We start from the raw sequence: 18,031 nt of genomic DNA, 5'->3' as shown, positions 1-18,031 counted from the left end.
TTTTACAGAAAACTATTAAGTAACTTTCACCTCTGTGCCATTCCATCGTGCTTATTTGTGCTATCCCAAGGTGATACAGCTGCAATGCTCTCCAAACACTGCTTTTTGGCTGATACCTGTAACAGTAGTCTTGTCTGTGGGTTCTGATGATTTTTCTGAGCAGTTAAACTACACCTGAATTGTTACCGTGTGAATTCCTGGCTTCCTGAACCACAGCAAAAAATGGCTTAAATTTTATAATACATAGTGTGAGTGTAGTGACCTCTGACCTCCCTAGATCATACAAACAGGAAAGGTCTCTCCTGCTCCAGGCCATGAAATGACTCAGGGAAGTCATCCACTTCCTCCCTTGGCTCTGCCAAAGCCTGGTGCCTGAGGCCACTGCCTTCAAGCAGAATCCCCTCCTGGATGATGCATCCCACATCACTGTGCTGTCATTTGCTTCACCTTCAGTATGTATATCTTAACCCCACAGCTTCAAGGCATTTGCAGGCATCCAGGCATCTCCCACAGATTTTGTCGCTTTACAGTGCATCTCCGTTTTTGCCAGATGCCTACTGCTGGCTGCTGCAGCCCCTGCCGGCATTCCCTGTGCCCCACTCTCTGGGCGTTAAGGCAGGGCATGCCATGGGGTCCCCGTGGGAAGGAAGGACTGTATTTGTAGGCGCAGGCCTCCCCACCTCCCTCCCGAATGCAATGCTGCTGGAGGTTCCCTTAGGGATGGCGTCCCGCCAGGCTATTAAAAGGCTAAAGCAGTCCCAGGCACCAGCCCCATACTCCCTTTCTCCTGCTTTTCCCCTCTATACGGGCTCCCCTCTTCCCGGAGGTGCAGTCACGGCTGCCGGGGTCTCCGTCGAGATTTCCCAATTGACCAGGACGCTGGTCAATCCTGTGCGCCGCTAGCGGCTGACAGCCTGACAATCCCCCTCTTCCTCCTTCAGCTGGCCGGGATGGAGGTTTAAAGAAAAAAAAGTAAAAAACAGAAAAGAAAACTTCTGGGGTCATTGGGAGGGGAAAAAAATTCCTCGTCACGTCTGTTACGTCTGCGAAACCGTCCCGAGAAGGAAGAGGAGGATCCCGCCCCGCGGGGACCGCAGCGTTTGGCGGAGGGGGTGAGCGCTGGCTGCGAGGCCGGGGTTGGGGGAGCCCCCCCCACCGTGGACGGGAGGGGCTCTGTCTTCCTGCGGCGCCGAGGAAGAAGGGGCCGAGCCACCCTGCTCCCCGCCCCAGGAGGGGGTGAGAGCCGCCCTGCTCAGTGCTGGGGGCTCGGCGGGGCAGAGGCTGAGGTGCTCGGGCCGTCCCCTCGCCGCCGTCCGCCGTCTATGAGGCACTAGCGAGCCTTCCCTCCAGCGCCGGGAGGCGGCACAGCCCCGGCGGGCAGAGCCGGACCGGGCCGGGGGGGCCGTGGGGCGGGTGGCACCCCCCTTCTCTCTTCCTCCTCCTCCTCTTCCTCCTCCTTCTCCTCCTCCTCTTAACTTGGCCAGGGCGGCGCGGGGCGGTGCGCTTCGCCCTGCGCCGGCGACGGGGGATGTGCGGGCGGCGGCGGGATGGCTTCGGCCGTGTTTGAGGGCACCTCGCTGGTGAACATGTACGTGCGGGGCTGCTGGGTGAACGGGATCCGGCGGCTCATCATCAGCCGGCGGGGCGACGAGGAGGAGTTCTACGAGATCCGCACCGAGTGGTCGGACCGCAACATCCTCTACCTGCACCGCAGCTACTCTGACCTCGGCCGCCTCTTTAAGCGGCTCCTCGACTCCTTCCCTGAGGACCGGCCCGAGCTGTCCCGCTCCCCTTTGCTCCAAGGTTTGAGCAGCTTTCTCGGGCATGGCTCTCGCTGCTCGGCGGGAGGGCGGACGTGTTCCCCGGGGGTGGCGGTGGCCGGGGAGGACGGTCGGGCGAGCGGGTCCCTCTGGACGGAGGGAAGGGGGGTGAGGAGCTGGAGCCGCTGCGGGCCCGGACGGGGTGGGGGGCAGAAAAGCTACGGAGGCGTTTTGCGGTCGGAAACTCCGCCCGGGATGTTGAGATGTTGATTTGTGTTTCCTTTTTTTTTTTTTTTTTTTTAATATACGGGCTACCCCGCAGCCGGGGGGTCCAGCTGGAGGAAGACCCCAGTCTCTGTCTCCCGCTGCGCGGCTCCAGGCTTTGCTGGGCTGTGGGAGCAAAGGGGTCCCCGTTCGCGCTGCCCCTCTCCGGTGCCTCCGGTCTCCCCGAGGAAGGGCTGGGGGGTGGCTGGCGGGAGAAGGGGCGTAGCTGAAAAATCTCTATCTTGGTATGTTGTTTGCCACAAGGAGAGAGCAAAAAAAAAAAAGAGGCTGCGACGCTTGCCAGTGGACGGAGCGAGTCTGGGAGCTGGCATAATTCCTCGCATAACTTCTGCAAAATGGGAATTGCACCAGCGGTTAGAGAGTGTTCCTTCCAGTTTCTGAAGTGGATTAACCCAAGTCGGGGGATGTTGCCCATGCTCAGGTCTCTCTGTGCAGAAGCAGGATGTACCCGTTAAGCTGTCTTGGGGCTTGGTTTTATTTTGTTTAACGATTGAGGTATTTTTTAGATAGAGCTACGCGTTTTGCTCTAACATATTTCAAGTGTGTAGAGTGGTGCGGAGCATCCGGTCATCTAAAAATGGATGTATGCGTAGCACTTCCAGTCTCCCCAGTTGTTGAGCTACCACGTAGATGATTTGATTGAACAGGAACGGGGAGGAGCCGATAATCTGTGCATGTTTTCCTCTGTGAGAGGATGGGGAAATTTTCCCTAGCTCTCACTTCGCCTCTCGCCTTGCTAGTGTGACCCCCTTGCAGAGGGTCTGCGGTTTCCCATTCTCGGGGCTGGGTCTCCACCGCTCATACTGGACTTAATTTCTTTGCCCTCCCTGTGCGACAGCGGGCCCTGCTCCCTGCGAGTGGGGATTGTCTCTCCCGGACCGACTCCCCAAGGATGTTTTCTGACGGGTGTTTAAAGTGAGACAGTTCTTTTTCCGTTGTCTTGCCAGATCACTAACCCCTGGTGGTGGAGTAGGGTGGGGTTTTTTATGTGCCTCACATAAAAGTGCTTGTACCTTTACCTCTCCTTAACTTCTTTCGATCTCGGGAGCCGCAGCCCGCTTCCCGGCGTGTGTTCCCCGGCGCTGGGCTTTCCCGTTCCCGCTGCCGGGAGGTGGCAGCTCGGCCCCGCCGGCCCCGGGAGCTCCGCCGCCACTCGCAGCCCCTGAGTGCCCTCTGCAGACGGCGGGAACGGGCGCAAGGCAGCCGGGGAGCTGCAAGCCCCGCATCCCCTTGCTGCCCACTCTGGCGTGCGGGGTGGGAAGTCCTTGCGGGGGCTGGGTGCCAGAGGAGGGCTGTCTGCCCCCGCTTGGGTGCAGGCTGGGAATAGGGGGTCCTGCGGGTCCCAGACCTCCACCTCTCAGCTCTGATGTGTGCCTGGCACATACAGTGTCTTATGCTATTAGGTTGCTGACCACAGATCTAAAGTATTGTGAAAACTTACTACTCTTTTTGTGTGCCCTACATAAAGTACTCAGAATGTGATTTTTAGTAGCGCTGAATGTCTGTAAATTCTAAGTAACACGGCCTTCAAGTGTATATGGCACCTGGGCCCTGGCTTTTGAGAATGCTGGGTAGGTCTGGAGCAAGCCTGCCTATGGCCTGCAGGGCACAGCACCTGCCAGGGTCACTGTGGCTAATATTGGGCCTCCCAGTGTGCCAGTAGTCCTTCTTGTTGGCTTTATGGGGCTCTGAAGAGCAGCTTGGCAGCTGGGCTGTGGTGTGTGCTGGGTCTGGCCGCAAATCCTTGCTGGCCCTGGCCTCCTGCCCCTCCCATTGTGCACAGGAGCCACTTCTTGTCCTAGAGCCATTTTCATTCTTCAGTGCCTCTCTCAAGTGAGCGTGGTTTCTCTCATGTCTCAAGGCCTGCTGCAGCTTTTGCAAAATATTAAAACTATTTTCACATCTCTCTGCGGCATTATTTGTGCAGTTCGAGCCAGATGGGATTACAGTCCCTTGCACTGGCTTTACTTGACAGTCCCAGGTAGCATACACCATGAGTGCATGAACAGCTGGGAAAGATTAACCATCCTCAGACTGCATTGCTCAATCCCTCCCTGAGACCTAGAGCCAGCAACCCTGACTTACCTTTCTCTCAGGAAGAGACATACTGACTTCAGTAGAATTGGGAATGAGCAAAGCATCAGCCCAGGATTTGAAAAATCAAAACCCAATATAAACAAATGATCTATTCAGCTTGTTGAGGGGGTGGGGGTTAACTTTGCAACAGAGATAGAATAAAAATCAGGAGTAGTTTCCAAGCAGTCACAGCATGCGTCACAATTTCAGTAATACTCTGTTTAAAATTATGCTCCTCCTGCTCTAACAAAAATTATTTTGCAGAGTGTGCTTCTCTGCCTAGAGAACACTTTGTCATACCAACATTTTAAATTGACTGGCCACAGCCTTGTATAACTTGACAAAGTTGAAACATAAAAATCTCATTTAACTAAGTGACACTGATGCAAAGCTTTGGAGGTAAGAAGAGATTGCATGGAGCATGTCCGATCTTTACAAAATTCGTGGGGTAAGCATAGTTTCTTAATGTCCTGTTTAAAAGCAGACGTCCTTCTGCCTACAGTGAATCTCAGTACACTTAATGCAACAAAAACACCTGACAAAAGCCCACTCTTGTGTGTATTAGCATTTAGTCTTATACATTTGTGTGTATTTTTGTATACATACAAATATATATGCATATGTATGTGAGTTTGTATATGTGTGTGTATTTATCTTGGGCTTTCTGAAAGAAGGTGAATATCAGCTGTGCCTTTTATCTGGAGGAAGGAAGTGGTGAAGTGTTGCAAACCAAATTTGCATTGCATTGAAGGACTCCACAGTCCCTACAGATTTGCCTAAGGAGCATTAAAAGGACTAGCATTATCCTACAGCTCAGTGAAGCTGCAGTATGTTACATTTAAGGGATATGGTTGAGGAGTGAAAGCTTGAGCTATTTGATGTTATTAACTCTTTAAGAGGTTTTTTTTTAAAAAAAAGTCAGCAATATTATAAAGAGTTGGTTGTTACCTTTATTGCTAGCTTCAGCAAACAGCTCATACTGAGCAGGAGTGTGCTCCTTTTCTTGCTCAGCAACAGCAAACCATCCTCTCCATTCCTTTCTTCACCCCTCATCCTTTTGGACTGATTTCCACAACGCTCTCCCCCTCTGTACTCCTTGGAGCTGCTGAGTCTTTTGAAATTGCCGAGGAGAGGATGGGAGGTATAGTTTTCTGCAGTGGCAGTTCATCTTACCCTTTCTTTGATATGAGAAGAGGGGTGGTCCCAGCGGGGAGTCTGGCATTCACACAATCTGGTCTTGTCTTTGATAACTAATAAGAGCACGTGGCAAAGTGCACTTTCTGCATCTGGAGTGTACTATGATGCTAAAGGCCAAGGACATTCAAAAACACAAGGCATCTCACTAGTAAGCTGGCAAACAAGGTTATTTATGTGCATACCTGCAGGGTGACTAAATATGATTCACTATGATGTTACCTATAACTTGCTAGTACTTTATTCGTCTTTGAAATATGCCTGTCCCTTGCTCTAGGCAAATGTAGAAAAGAGGATCACAGAAAAACACAGGCTAGTTCACTCTTGCAGTAAACACAGCCTAATGTTACTAAACTGTTTCTATATGCAAAGTAAACAACTTTTGTATTTAAATCAGTTTGTATGAGAAAGGCAGAGCTATGGACTTAGAAGCTGACTTAAAATTGATGATTTAGAAATAGTTACAACAGACCCAATAGAAACCAAAAGTGAGGTCTAAACCTGAAAAAGTACTCTTCCCCCCCCCATTTTCTGTAAATACTGCTTGTGAGGGGTTCTCATCTACGATGATCCAGCTTCAGTGCAGTCAGGCACCTCTCTCGCCTTGACTTCAGTGTGGGCAGAATCAACCCTTAAGTGCAGAACCAGAAGGCAAAAGAGCACGTTACCAGCCTGTCAAAGTTGGGATTTTTTTTGCCCATGGAGTGGCAGAGTGGTTTCTGACAATCCTCCTCTGAACTTGTTTGTTGCCCTTGTCATCAGAACAGAGGCTCAGATGCTCTTTCAATGTCACTGGTTGTATTGCACCTATGTGTAGCACCTGGTCCTGCTCTGATACTCTGAGCTGCCAAATCAAAAACTCTCTGACAGGTTTATTTTAATACTAGACGGGCCTCTCTTCCCAAAGTGCTCATTTTACTCCTTTCCATGCCTCCTCTGACTCGTTCTGCTCTGTTGTGGCCTTTTTTCCCCTTGCTCTCCTTTCTATTATTTCCTCTCTGCTCCTCCAAGTTGCTTTCCCTGAGCTGCTTTCTGTTCCTTTTCTTTGCCTCCAGGTTGTCCTCACTGGCGTGCTGCCATCCATAGTTATCTGTGGCTCTCCAGAACTTTTCTGTTGCCTTCTGCCTTGCTGGTGCTCGACTTTTGTCCATCCATAGAAGCTTTCCGGTAATGGTAGAGATTTCCTATAGAAACTTTACACCTTTAACTTGCCCCATAGCATAGAGGTAGTCACTTAACCTGCAGCAGACCCTGAGCAGTCCCTCACAGATGACTAGTGCTGATCTCTGAGCCTTGTGCCTGCCTCTGGTGTGGTTGCCTCATGTGGGAAGCAGATGATCAGCTGTTTTCTGTGTCCTGTCCGAGTGGCTGTGCACCAGGAAGCACATGGTGAGCTCCTGCAGGGCTGCTGCTGGACGTGCACAAAGCAGAAGGCAGCTCCTGAAGAGCCAGCCCAGGAACATTGTATTTGCTTGCAAATGTTGCATACGTAACTTAGTTTTCTATATGCTGCATTATAGCATTATGGTTGTTGTTGTTGTTGTTTACAAGACCATCTGGGAGTGTGATTTATGAGAAGAGGGAGTTCTACAGAAGGAGCATAGTGGTTTCCACAGACAGCAGCTGTTCGGGTGCTGTGACAATACAGATAAATACACTGCATCTATTGTGCTCTTTTCATTGTTGACATTGTCAACAGTTCATTAGTGGAGCTTGCTCAGAGCTTCTGTCTGGCAGACAAAGGATGCGGCTCTTGGTTATCAGGCTCTAACAGAAATGTATAACCAAAATTAAGTTTGTGGCTTCTGGGTTTGTTTTTTTATTAGCTGAATTTCGTGGTTCATTGGTAATGATGGAGATAAATGAAGCTGGTGGTGTTGTTATAAAGCTAGACACAAGTTGCTTTTTTGTGGTGAACGAAGGCAATATGTGGGGGAAGATTTTGGTGGAAAGGAATGGAAATGAGTAGTGTTTTTCATGACAGTTCTCACCTGATAAGAAATCAGCAGTAAAAATGATTGCAGGAGCTCTCATTTTTCATCATGCTTTGACTGCTTTATTAATTTTATCTCATTCTTACTTTACATCTTTTTCTTTTTCGTGGCTCATCAGGCATCAAGACAGGGAGCTCTGTGGGGAAAGCCTGTCAGCTGAGTTCTGCCACCAAGAGGTGCCATCTCCCCTCCAGAGATCTTGGGAGATCCCATCATTAATAATACAATGTGTGGAAAACCCATCATCTCAAGGGTCTGGATTTCTCAGCTTTTAACTTGCCTCCATGCTTTGCAGAAGTATTTGAGTGTGCTAGGGTCTTCAGGAGGTCATGGTGACAACTTCTGTTCTGGGGGATTTCAGTCAGGCAGCTATTTGGATAGGACTTTTCCCTATCCTACATCTGCTTTATATGAACTGCAAAAGAAATGACCTGTGTTAGAGCTAGGTGAGAGCAGTGTTTTGAATTTCTCTTTCTGCATCAAACAGATTTATCTTGGTATCTTCAATATGCTTGTTGCTAGCTACTGGACCTTCTAAAGTATGGAGTGACTTATATGCACTTTGTGCATTGATACCTCTTTAAAAAAATTTTGTTCCTCAACATCAAGTTTAAGAAGGTAAGAAGGGCAGTGCAATATGTGATACACTTGAAAAGTCCATCTCCATACACCCCTCTTTTCAACTCCACTGTTTACTTTTAGCTGCTCCCTCAGTAATGCCACCAAGATAGATCTTGTCAGTAATATTGCATAAATAGCAAACCCTTTGTAAAGACTTTAGAGACTGTAGTGACTGTTGTCATATGAGATGAATTAATTTACCCACAAAGGAAAGGGGCAAGTGTGTCTGTCCCAGAGAGGGGTGTTGTAGGCAAGAGGCATCAAAGAGGAGTTGCTAGAGCTGCCAGACTTAAGTCAGACCAGTGCTGTAGCTAGCTCCTGTCCCTAGTGATGAGAATCAGATGCTGCAGAAGACAGCATAAATAACAGGCAGAGAACAGAAAATTGACAGTCCTGGTCTCTACTAATTGAAGATCTGTTATCCCTAATTGCCTGTAATTATCTGTCATTCTCTGGATCTTATCAAGTCTTTGGATGTAAGGGATTCCTGTGGTGTTATTTCTGCGGAGTTACTGAAGAATGTGTGAAACAAGCTTTCCCATATGCTGTTTTTTTTTATTTCCTGCCTTTACATACCCCTGAGTATTCTTTTGCCCTTCCAACAACCTTTCATCCTCTTCTCCTTCATCAGAGAGGAGTCAGCTGTTAGTGGGAGTTTTACCCTTTTCAGAATCCAGTTTGAGGTGGCTAATGCCATAGTTCCCAGGTGGCGAGGTTGAGGGAACACATGTTTGCAGGGAGGAAGGATGCTACTTGGGCAGCTGCTAGGAGGAGCAATGGATCATGGCCATGAAGCAGGGAAAAGTGACAGCTGAAGTGGTATTGAGAAGAGCCCAGTTTAGCAGAGGGAGGAAATGGGAAGCAGTTCAAAGGAGCACAGTAGCAGAAAACATTGGGCTGAGTTGCCACCTTTCAGCCTTGATCCATGTGCCAGCTGAGTAGCTTCAGTTCTTGCATGTTTCTGTGGAATATCTGTCTGTGGGTCTGTTCAGAAGTCAACTGTACATGGTCCCTAGCAGCCTAATCTGACTTTGGATTTGGCCCTTCTTTGGATGAATCAAATCAGACTCTTTTACTGAACATTATTGAACATTATTTTTGATTTTGTACATCTTCTGTCGCAGCTGGAACTTTCATCCTATTGCTCCATCCTGGATTGTGTGTGTACACATGGGTTAGTACATATATGAGGGAAAGGAGGAATAAGGGAAAAGGATAAAAAATATTGAGGACTGCAGTGTTAATGAATACTGTAACTGGGAAAAAGGGGCATATCTCCTGTTGAAGCAATAGTCTGGTCAGGAGAGAGAGCAGAATAGCAGTCTCCCGTGCAAGACAGCTTACGTGTGTTCCCTGAAGATTTAAAGTTCCTAACTGCTGCTTGCGGGTTTGTGCAAAGAGAGAAGGATGGACTCAAGCTCTGAATCTAGATGAGAGGGGCTCAGTGTAATACTTATCTTCATGTACTTACTAAAATATAGAGCATTTAGGAGTATCTGCGTTCCACCTTGCACACATCTTCAGAAAGTACACCTTGGCTTCTGCTCTTGCTCAGCCTCCCATAGGTATTGAACTGATTTTGAGAAAGTAGGGTATCTCTTGGACATTTTTTGTTCCTGTCCTGGCCACAAACATAAAGTGTAGTCCTTTAAATTGGAGAAATAGGGTTTGCCCACAGTTTGAGATCATGCATACATAGCGACTTGTATATAGCAACACATCTCCAGAAAAAAACAAACTTCTGTGTATCATCATTGAAAGGTGACACTGGAGACATCGGGAGTTAGGCATGAGCTTACTCTTCCTTGGAAGGCACTATAGGATATTTGAGACAACGTGCTCATTGTCAATGCTGACCATCAGGACTGCTCTATGATTTCATTATGAGCCATGAAGCACATGCTGCAATTCCTGTCCTGCTTCCTGTGGTAGAAGCATGGGATGCATTATCTATGGTTTTCAGAATGTCATTAATTGCAGATTTGGTGGCTCACATGGCAGTAATAGGACAGCACTACCAAGGCTTCTGTGTTTACATCAGAGGTTGGCTCTCAGTTTGTTCTCCTCTGCTGCTGAGCTCGTTTCCTGCCTGTTAGCAGCTCTGGGCCCCTCTCCCATGCCTTAAGCCAGCATACCAGGTACACAGCTGCTGGCCTGCTCCCCCAGCCTCCTGCAGCTGCTCCGGCACCAGGGTCCCAGAGCAGGAAGGATGCTGCAGGCCCGTGGTGCTGTTTGTACTGTGCTTTTCCAGACACGTGTTGCTCTGCGTAAAGTTGCTACCTACGCTTGGTCTCAAATGGCAACCAAATCCTTTTCACAGAGTCTTGAGGACTCTGCCTGGGGCTTTTGGTCTGGAAAGTGGCAGAGATGATGTCAAAGGGATTGAGTGAGGTCACTGACTATGGGGGCCGTGCACACAGCAGGTGAGTGCCAGCCTGTGTTAGGTAGTATGCCTGTGTCATCCCTCCTGGCACCCAGCGTGTGGGCTCCCCTGTGTGCAGAGTGAAGGAATCTTAGAAGTTTGTGGTATTTGGCAATAGGGTGTGTGGTAAAAAAAGGAGCCAGAGGGACTCAGTTTACCTCAAGCCCTATAAACATAGATGTTTATAGCATTTAAATCACTTGAAATAATAGCTAATTGTCCAAGCACGGTATGGGTAACAAGACAGAGAGCAAAGTTTTCCTGGGAGGAGTTTGTGCATGTTTTCCATTAGCAGTCAGACAAGGGCCAGGGCAGAGAAAAAGGCATGAGAACAGCCTTTCACCATGACCTCACTAACAAATTTCCCAGCTCTGAGCTCAGTTCTGTTGCATGACTGAACAAGTGGAGAAAACACAACTGGTTCCAGGATACTGTTTGCTTTACCAGTATCTTATTTTTATTTTATAGCAAGTGGAATAAGGGCTCTTGGGTTGTAAAAGCCCCAGATGGAAATATAGGCTAGACACATATTTATGGTCTGTGGGCAGAGACAACAGCCTTGGGGCATGTTATAGCTGCTGTATGGATGCTTCATATGCGGTCAGTGGGTCCCACGCACTCCAGATGCATCCAGCTTGTGGTGCATTTGTATCAGGGTTAATGAATGATTGGAGTGCTGGGCCCTGTCTGCAGAGTCAGCTGGCATGTGTGTGTCTGTTTGTTCAGGCATTTCCAGAGTCTGGAGATCCTACATCAGTCTCTGGCTTTTTTTTTTTTTCCTTTCTTTCTGCCTCATCAAATTTTCCAAACAGGAGAAAGAAGACAGGCAGGAGAGAAGCCCCCACAAAGTGAAGAAACTTGGGTGCAGTTCTGTGACCCTTACCTACACAAATCCTGATTCCTGGGTGAGAAAGGAGCTTGAATGGGGCATCCTAGCCTGCAGTCTCTTGCTTCTTCTGTGAAGTCTGGGGTTTCCTGAGGTGTAGCCTTTGACAAGAGCGGTCTGAGGTATTCCCTACTGCTCACCTAATTGTGCTGGCAAAGCAGAGAAGGCCCTGTGTTGTGGTGTGGGAGAGGAAATGAGGTGCAGGGGAGGGTGAGAGCACCTTAAACCAATGTCGACACCACAGACCTTACCTTGCGAAACCAGGGTGTTCCTCATGCACGTATGTGCCGTGGTTGATGACAGCAGCCAGTTAGCGAGTGCTGAAAGGGACTGAAAGGAGGGACTGGGATCTGCACTCCTCCTGGCTGCTTGGGCAGCCAGTGCCTCACTCTGGTTTGCATGGGTGTGGGATTGGGAGCAGTATCTCAGGCCATGGGATCATTGGCTATGACTAACTGAAAACCACAAAAGCATCTGTTAACTCTTAAAAACAGAGACTTGCAGAATTAAGATAAATGACAGCCTTACAAACTTTGTGGCAATTGCAGAAGAAATTATGGGTTTCAACATATATATATAGCCAGCCAAGTGGTTTCTGTGTGTTTGGGCTGTAGATGTATGAAAAGGAAGGCTTTAGCCTGGCCAAACTGAATTCCCTACATGGGGAATTCATTTAAGGTCAGCAGCTGTATACCCCAAAGCTGTTCGTCTCCAATCATTAAGCACATATATAGGAAGCTGTCCAGGCAGATGTATCACTTACTCTCCTTCCTACGCTGTCTGCTTTTTGGTTTTGATATTACTAAAAGCTTCAGTAAGAAGTGGTTTTTTTCGTGTCAGATGTTACAAGTTGTCTGTGCCAGTTTCCAAGTTGGAGTGTGGGTTTGCATGGCTGGTGTCATTCCAAGAACTGGAAGGAGGAAATATACCAGGGCTGGAAATTCCTGGTGAATGCAAGAAGCTGTGAAACCTCCCACGGGGTGATCTGTGACAGTGCAACAGGCTGACAGCCTTGTCTGACTTCTTGGTGAAGCATAAAAAGGCCGTGTGGAGCTGCAGATGCTTTCCCTGATTACTAATGAGAGAAAGTCCTAACCGCTTGGCTGGTTTTCCTCACAGGATGAATGCTCAGAGTTGTTGGCAAGGTGTTTTTTTGGTTTGTTGTTTTTTTTTTTCTCCCCCTCCTGATCAGAATATCTTCATTTATTTGAAAGTATCCCTTTTCTTGGTAAAATGCTAATTTCAACAGTAAATGCTTATCTGGGAAAGGGTCCAATATCGAGGGGAGATTTGACACAGAGCAGTTGAATGCCGAATCCTGTGTGGGTCGATGATGAGATGTTCACCTGCAAGGTGGGAGGCACAGCCAGGTAGTCTCTGCTCTAACTGTATTAGTATTTGTGCAGAGTGGATCATGACCAGCAGGTGAAGTGGAGGCACCCCACAGTAGCTGGCACCAGGGTGGCTGGCCCTGTTTTCTGTGATGTGGGCTACAGCAGGGCAGCAGCATGTTTCTAACATCCATAGGTGGGTGTCTGAGCCATGGGGCCATTGGCAGCTTTTCTTTTTTTCTTTTTTTTTTTTTTAAAAGGGAAGATGAAACCACTTGTATTGAAAGGTTTGAACGTCATTCAGATGTGGGATGGGAACATATTTGTGGAGGGGCGAAGCAGATCCACTCAGGCCTGGTCACACCCAGTAGTTAGGAAGATGAAAGGTGCTGGTCTGCAATTCAAGTCTGTAATGTGAAGCACAGCCCAGCTAATATGCAGTCTGTGGACCCATGCAGATGAGTTTTTTCTCATTTACAGCCTTTCAGAGAATTTCCATGCAAAGCTACTCAACTGTAGTGTAACCATTCAAAGCAAAACACACGCTGCCTTCCTTATATGCCTGCAGGTATACATTGCTCTGCTATTAGAAGGGGCAGTGAGTTGTACTGGGGTGAAGTGATAGTGATGCTGAAAAAACAGGCAAAATGAAGGACTTGTTGAGCAATAGAAGGGCTTATACAAACAGGCTACTTTTGTGGGTCAACCATCAAGTAAACCCAGTTGCTTTGGAAACAATCTCTGTTTTATTTAGAGCTGTAACTGGAGGAGAGCTGACAGCTTCAATGTCACACTTTTGTCTGGAAAGTTTGTATGGGATCACATCTCGTTGGTAGCAAACAACACAGACCGATGCAGACTGAAACTGTGGATGTTCCCACGCTGTGCATATTTATGGTTCTTCATGTACATTTGTCTTTTAAATAGGGAGATAGAGATGTACTTAGTTTAACACAGTTTTAGTATATTGAAGTGCTTTCTCACAGACTGCTTTGCAGATTTGCAGTTTTGATGGTTTTATGGGTTTGATTTATTGGGTCTTTTCCTGCTCCAGCTTTTTGTTGGTTTTTTTTGTTTGTTTGTTTGGTGTGGCTTGTTAAATTTTATAATTTCTCTCATGTATTTCATTTTCATGTGTGTGTCCTACTCCTTGGAAAAGATGCACGAATGTAGAGGCTAAATGATGCTTGAGTTAGAAAAAGTATGTTGCAAATATCAGAAATAAAAGGGCTGCTAGAGGAATGTGAGATTTTGGGGTTTAGTTCTCTTCGTATTCCCTGTACATGAGAAACCTGTGCTGTATTTCTCTCAGTCTGCTAGAGGAGGGGGAAGTTACAGATGTCCTGCAGGTTATACATACAAAATAGAGTATTACAGTTGAAGATCACCATACTGAGCAATTCAAAATTGCATTATAATCCATCATTCTGGACACTGGACAGTAAAATTCCCATTTTAATTCTTTCAGCAGCACTGTGGTAATTCAGTGATTATATGAAAAAAAAAGAAATCCAAACAGTGGTCTTGCACTTGAAAAACATGATACTGAGAAATTTTCCTTGGGGCGCTCACTGGGGCTTACAGTCAGAGAAATACAAAACTGCCCTCAAAGCCTTTTGTTTAGCTTGTGTTTATTATTTTCCTCTTATCTGTGGGTTGTATTTTTTTTGTTTTCTTGGGTTTTCTTTTGCTTTTTATTGACAGGAAGAAAAAGGATGAATAATGGTTCTTGGAAGCAGAAAACAGGCTGTTTGATTATCATTGCTGGGAATGCTGTGTAGCAAAACTGTGGGTGAGGGAGTAGGTGGTTCTACTTCTGCTTGTCTTGCAATTCCTAAATATGATCACAAACAGCTGAGTTTGTGTCAGGCTTGCAACTCTGCTTGTAACTACACCCACCTCAGTTTGAGGTGCACTCTTTATGATCAGTTGGTTTAAAAGACATTTCTGGGAGGCATATCTGAGGTTATTCACATCCTGAGTGGCTGCTTTTGGCTGCTGAAATGTGTGTAAGTGTGCTTTTGTCTATGCTTATGATCTATTTGCCTTGTTTCTAGGGCTCATCACAATAAAAGAAGCCCATGATATAGAAGCCAGACTTAATGAAGTGGAAAAGCTTCTGAAGACTATTATAAACATGCCCTGGAAGGTGAGCAAGCCAAATTCCAGTTTAGCCCAGCTTGACTCCTCCTTATGGTGACGTGCACTCTCATGCAGATTAGGAAGTGGTGGGTTTTGCCAAACTCTGAAAGAAACAGCAATTTATTGAGTATCTTGGAGAAATGCTGAGGGCCAGAACTGTGTACGATGCCTCCAAGCTGTTGCCTGTAATAAGTCTTTCTGTTACACTACAAAGGGGTGGAGAGGGGGAAGGGGAATAAAGCAAACCACTGGTAAAAAATTATATCTGTTATTTTTCTCTCTCTTTTTAAGTATTCAAGGTCTGAAGTTGTCCTCACATTCTTTGAGAGATCTCCTTTGGACCAAGTTCTGAAAAATGACAATGTCCATAAAATTCAGCCAAATTTTCAAAGTCCAGTTAAAATATCAGGTAAGAGTTGTTAGCTTCCTGCAGTTGACACAAGAATTACAGAATAAAAATTACTTTATTTGCTGTTCCCCTTATTCTTTCTCTATCAACAATTCAAAAGATAGTTCTCAGTAGTCTGCTTTATGATATAGAACATATAATTAGCCTTGAGATACTATGCAACATGTTCAGGTGATAGAGTGGCAGGTGAAATGGAGGCTGATGAATGCAAATAAGTGGATGTGAGGAAAATGCAGTCCTTACTGCATATTGTCACTTATGATAGTGCTTTTACCACTTAAAAAGAAGATTTTAAGGCTATTGATACAGTTCTATGAAAATGTAAGCTTAGTGCCAAGTGATGAACAAAGCCAGCAGTGAGAATATTGGATATTATCAGGAAAGGAGGCAAAAACAGAGGACAGGAGCACAACCCCATCTTGAAAACACTGTGCACAATTTTGGTCTCTCCATCTCAGAAAGGATATAATAGAATTTAAAATTACACAAATAAAGGACAGGGACTCAAGCTGTTGAACAGCTTCTCTAAGAAAGAGGTTAAATAAAGAAAAACACTTCACCTATGAGAAGAGGCGAGAGTGGGGGTGTAATGGAAATCTACAGAGCTGTGAATAGAAGGAGGTCAGTACCCTGTACTTCTCTTGAAACGAGAGCTATAGGTTATCCAATATCATTGACAGACAACAGGCTTTAAGCAAACAAAAGAAAGGTTATAATATTGTTTTGTTTTCATACAGAACATAGTTGATGAGTGCAACTCATTGTCATAGGATATGGTGGAACTGAAAGCGTAAGTGACTTCAAAAAGGAATTAGACAAGCAAGTGGAGGAAAAGTACATTGAAACCTGTCACAGGTGGAGACACAGGAAGTTCCTAAACCACAGATTGCTAGTGGGGATTGTGGAGAGCAGTATTACTCTATCCTTGCCTATTCTTTTAACCTTTTCCCTCTTCGTCTGCTACTGACCATTGTTAAAAGGTTTGCGAACTTCTGGTGTGCCTGGTTTTGTATTTCCATACTGAAACATTTTGTTTGCGCCTAATGTCAACTGCTGGGAGTGTGTCACAAGAACTTATTCGGAGAGCTAGTTGAAGTGAAATACTACATAGTCCTCCAAAACACATAAACCATTTAGCAAGAAACTGATATCAGTTTTCTTTGGTGCTAATGATGTATCTGTTAATGGCCAGTCAACGTGCTAAAAGGTGTAAACAGTGTGCCTTCAAGGTTGTTCTTATACATACACAGGGTAAACTATTTGTAATTGATCCTTAGCTCTGGTTCTAAGTGAATTACTCCTCTGTTAAATAAATATCTTTTTAATTAAATGGAAGATGGTTTAAAAGGCCATTAATAACTCTTTAGAAGAATAGTGTGTAATACAGAGACTCAGTGAGAAGCGTGATCTTGCCAGCCAGTTTGGTCTCGTGCCTTCTCGCTGAGCCACCCAAGCCCAGGCTGTGGGGCAGCTCAGGGATTGTAAAGAGCACCCCCAGGGATATACTGCAAAGTGAGGTGACGCAAGTCTGGCTTCCTGGGAGCAAGAATGGGAGCCAACATGCTTATCTCGCTCCCCACTTGTGGCTAGGGAGGTTTGGATGATGCCTTGAATTGATGTAGAAACCTCACATAAAATTCCTCATGTGTATGTTTTTCCAAAGGCTGACCATGGTTACTCTCTTTGCTCCTGAACGTCAGGTCATGTTCTCAGCACTGACCCTTGAGAGCATATTAATGGGTTTTGTCTGAAGTATGTTGCCACTCTGTGAGACCAGAGCTGCAAAGTGGGTCCTTGATCCTGCCCATTATGAAGTGAAGGAAAGCCAAACTAAATGCTATAAAAATGTTCCAGAGGGTGGCTGCTGTCAATAATATCTTGCTGTTGTTGCAAACAGCAAATATCAAGAACAAATGTATTTGGAATTACATAGGTTAGAGGCTGAAGCATTTCTCTGGTTTGAGCTTTTTGCTGTTTGGAAGGGTTTCATATACCTCTTGGGAAGGCATGCACCCCCTCAGGGCACATGTACTCTGTGTGTGCATGACTGAATATGGCACATGGTGGGTACAACACAGAGAAGACAGTCAAGATGAAGCTAAATTCAGAGCAAGAGTGCCTGTCAGATGGACAGAGGCTAGCAGCAAAGGGAGCCCTCCTACAGCTCCTGTATGTAGAGGAGCTATGGAAACCATGTTATCTGAATAATAGCAGGTTTTGTCATACCTAATTAATTAGAGGAAAATTCTCCTACCCATGTAGCTATCCAAAAGCATCTTGTTGTTTATTAGTTTTATCATTGGAGTGATTGCTGCAAAGAATGTAAGAATATAGGTGGAAGTTTGCTGTTAATTGGTATTTACCTCGTCTGTATGTTGCACACTGGGAATGGTTCAGTGTCTGGCAGCATTGTCAGTAGATGGCAGTAAATGATAATGTGTAAAGCAGTGAAATGCTGTAACTCTTAGGTCATGTCAAGGACATTAGGAAAACACTGGCATTTGTGTTAATCATAGTGCAGCAGCTTTCTATGTGGCTTGCAGTCTTAGAAAAGCAGGCAAAAATATATTCTCTGAATAAACCAAATTGTCCCCCATATGGTCCTTCTCACAGTGGTAGGTGATGGGAAAGAGAGAAGGGGCCACCCTTTTAGACTCTTAGATGAAAGCTGAATTTGAATTTATGGTGTAAATCTTATTCTGCAGTACAATGTTTGCTCAAGATAAGTAATGTGAAGTGTGATTCTGCTGGGACTCACTGTTTTTACAACCCCCAAACATATTCTGCTGAAGTGGGTTGCATTAAAATACAGACTGAAAGTCGAAGATGACTCTCAAGAAAAATATGGAAGTGAGTTCTGACTTTACCTTAGGACCATGTAAATGTTAAAAAATTACCTTCTTTCTCCTAT

General features: G+C 46.0%; 1 protein-coding gene across 1 annotated transcript in view; it reads left to right on the top strand.

The window, feature by feature from the left end:
• The first annotated feature begins 1,419 nt into the window (after positions 1-1,419).
• PXDC1 (PX domain containing 1) overlaps positions 1,420-18,031 on the top strand; it is a 22,609-nt gene continuing 5,997 nt past the window's right edge. The window contains exons 1-3 of the mRNA XM_017828778.1: positions 1,420-1,803; positions 14,627-14,718; positions 15,003-15,120. Of these exons, the coding sequence (XP_017684267.1) occupies positions 1,548-1,803; positions 14,627-14,718; positions 15,003-15,120 (466 nt within the window). The 5' untranslated portion in view covers positions 1,420-1,547. The remainder of the gene's footprint in view (positions 1,804-14,626; positions 14,719-15,002; positions 15,121-18,031) is intronic.

This window comes from Lepidothrix coronata, unplaced genomic scaffold (assembly GCF_001604755.1).
Source record: "Lepidothrix coronata isolate B3197 unplaced genomic scaffold, Lepidothrix_coronata-1.0 Scaffold152, whole genome shotgun sequence".
In the NCBI taxonomy this organism is placed as follows: domain Eukaryota; kingdom Metazoa; phylum Chordata; class Aves; order Passeriformes; family Pipridae; genus Lepidothrix; species Lepidothrix coronata.
The sequence above is the reverse complement of the archived record's forward strand: the minus strand, read 5'-3'. Positions and strand labels throughout refer to the sequence as shown.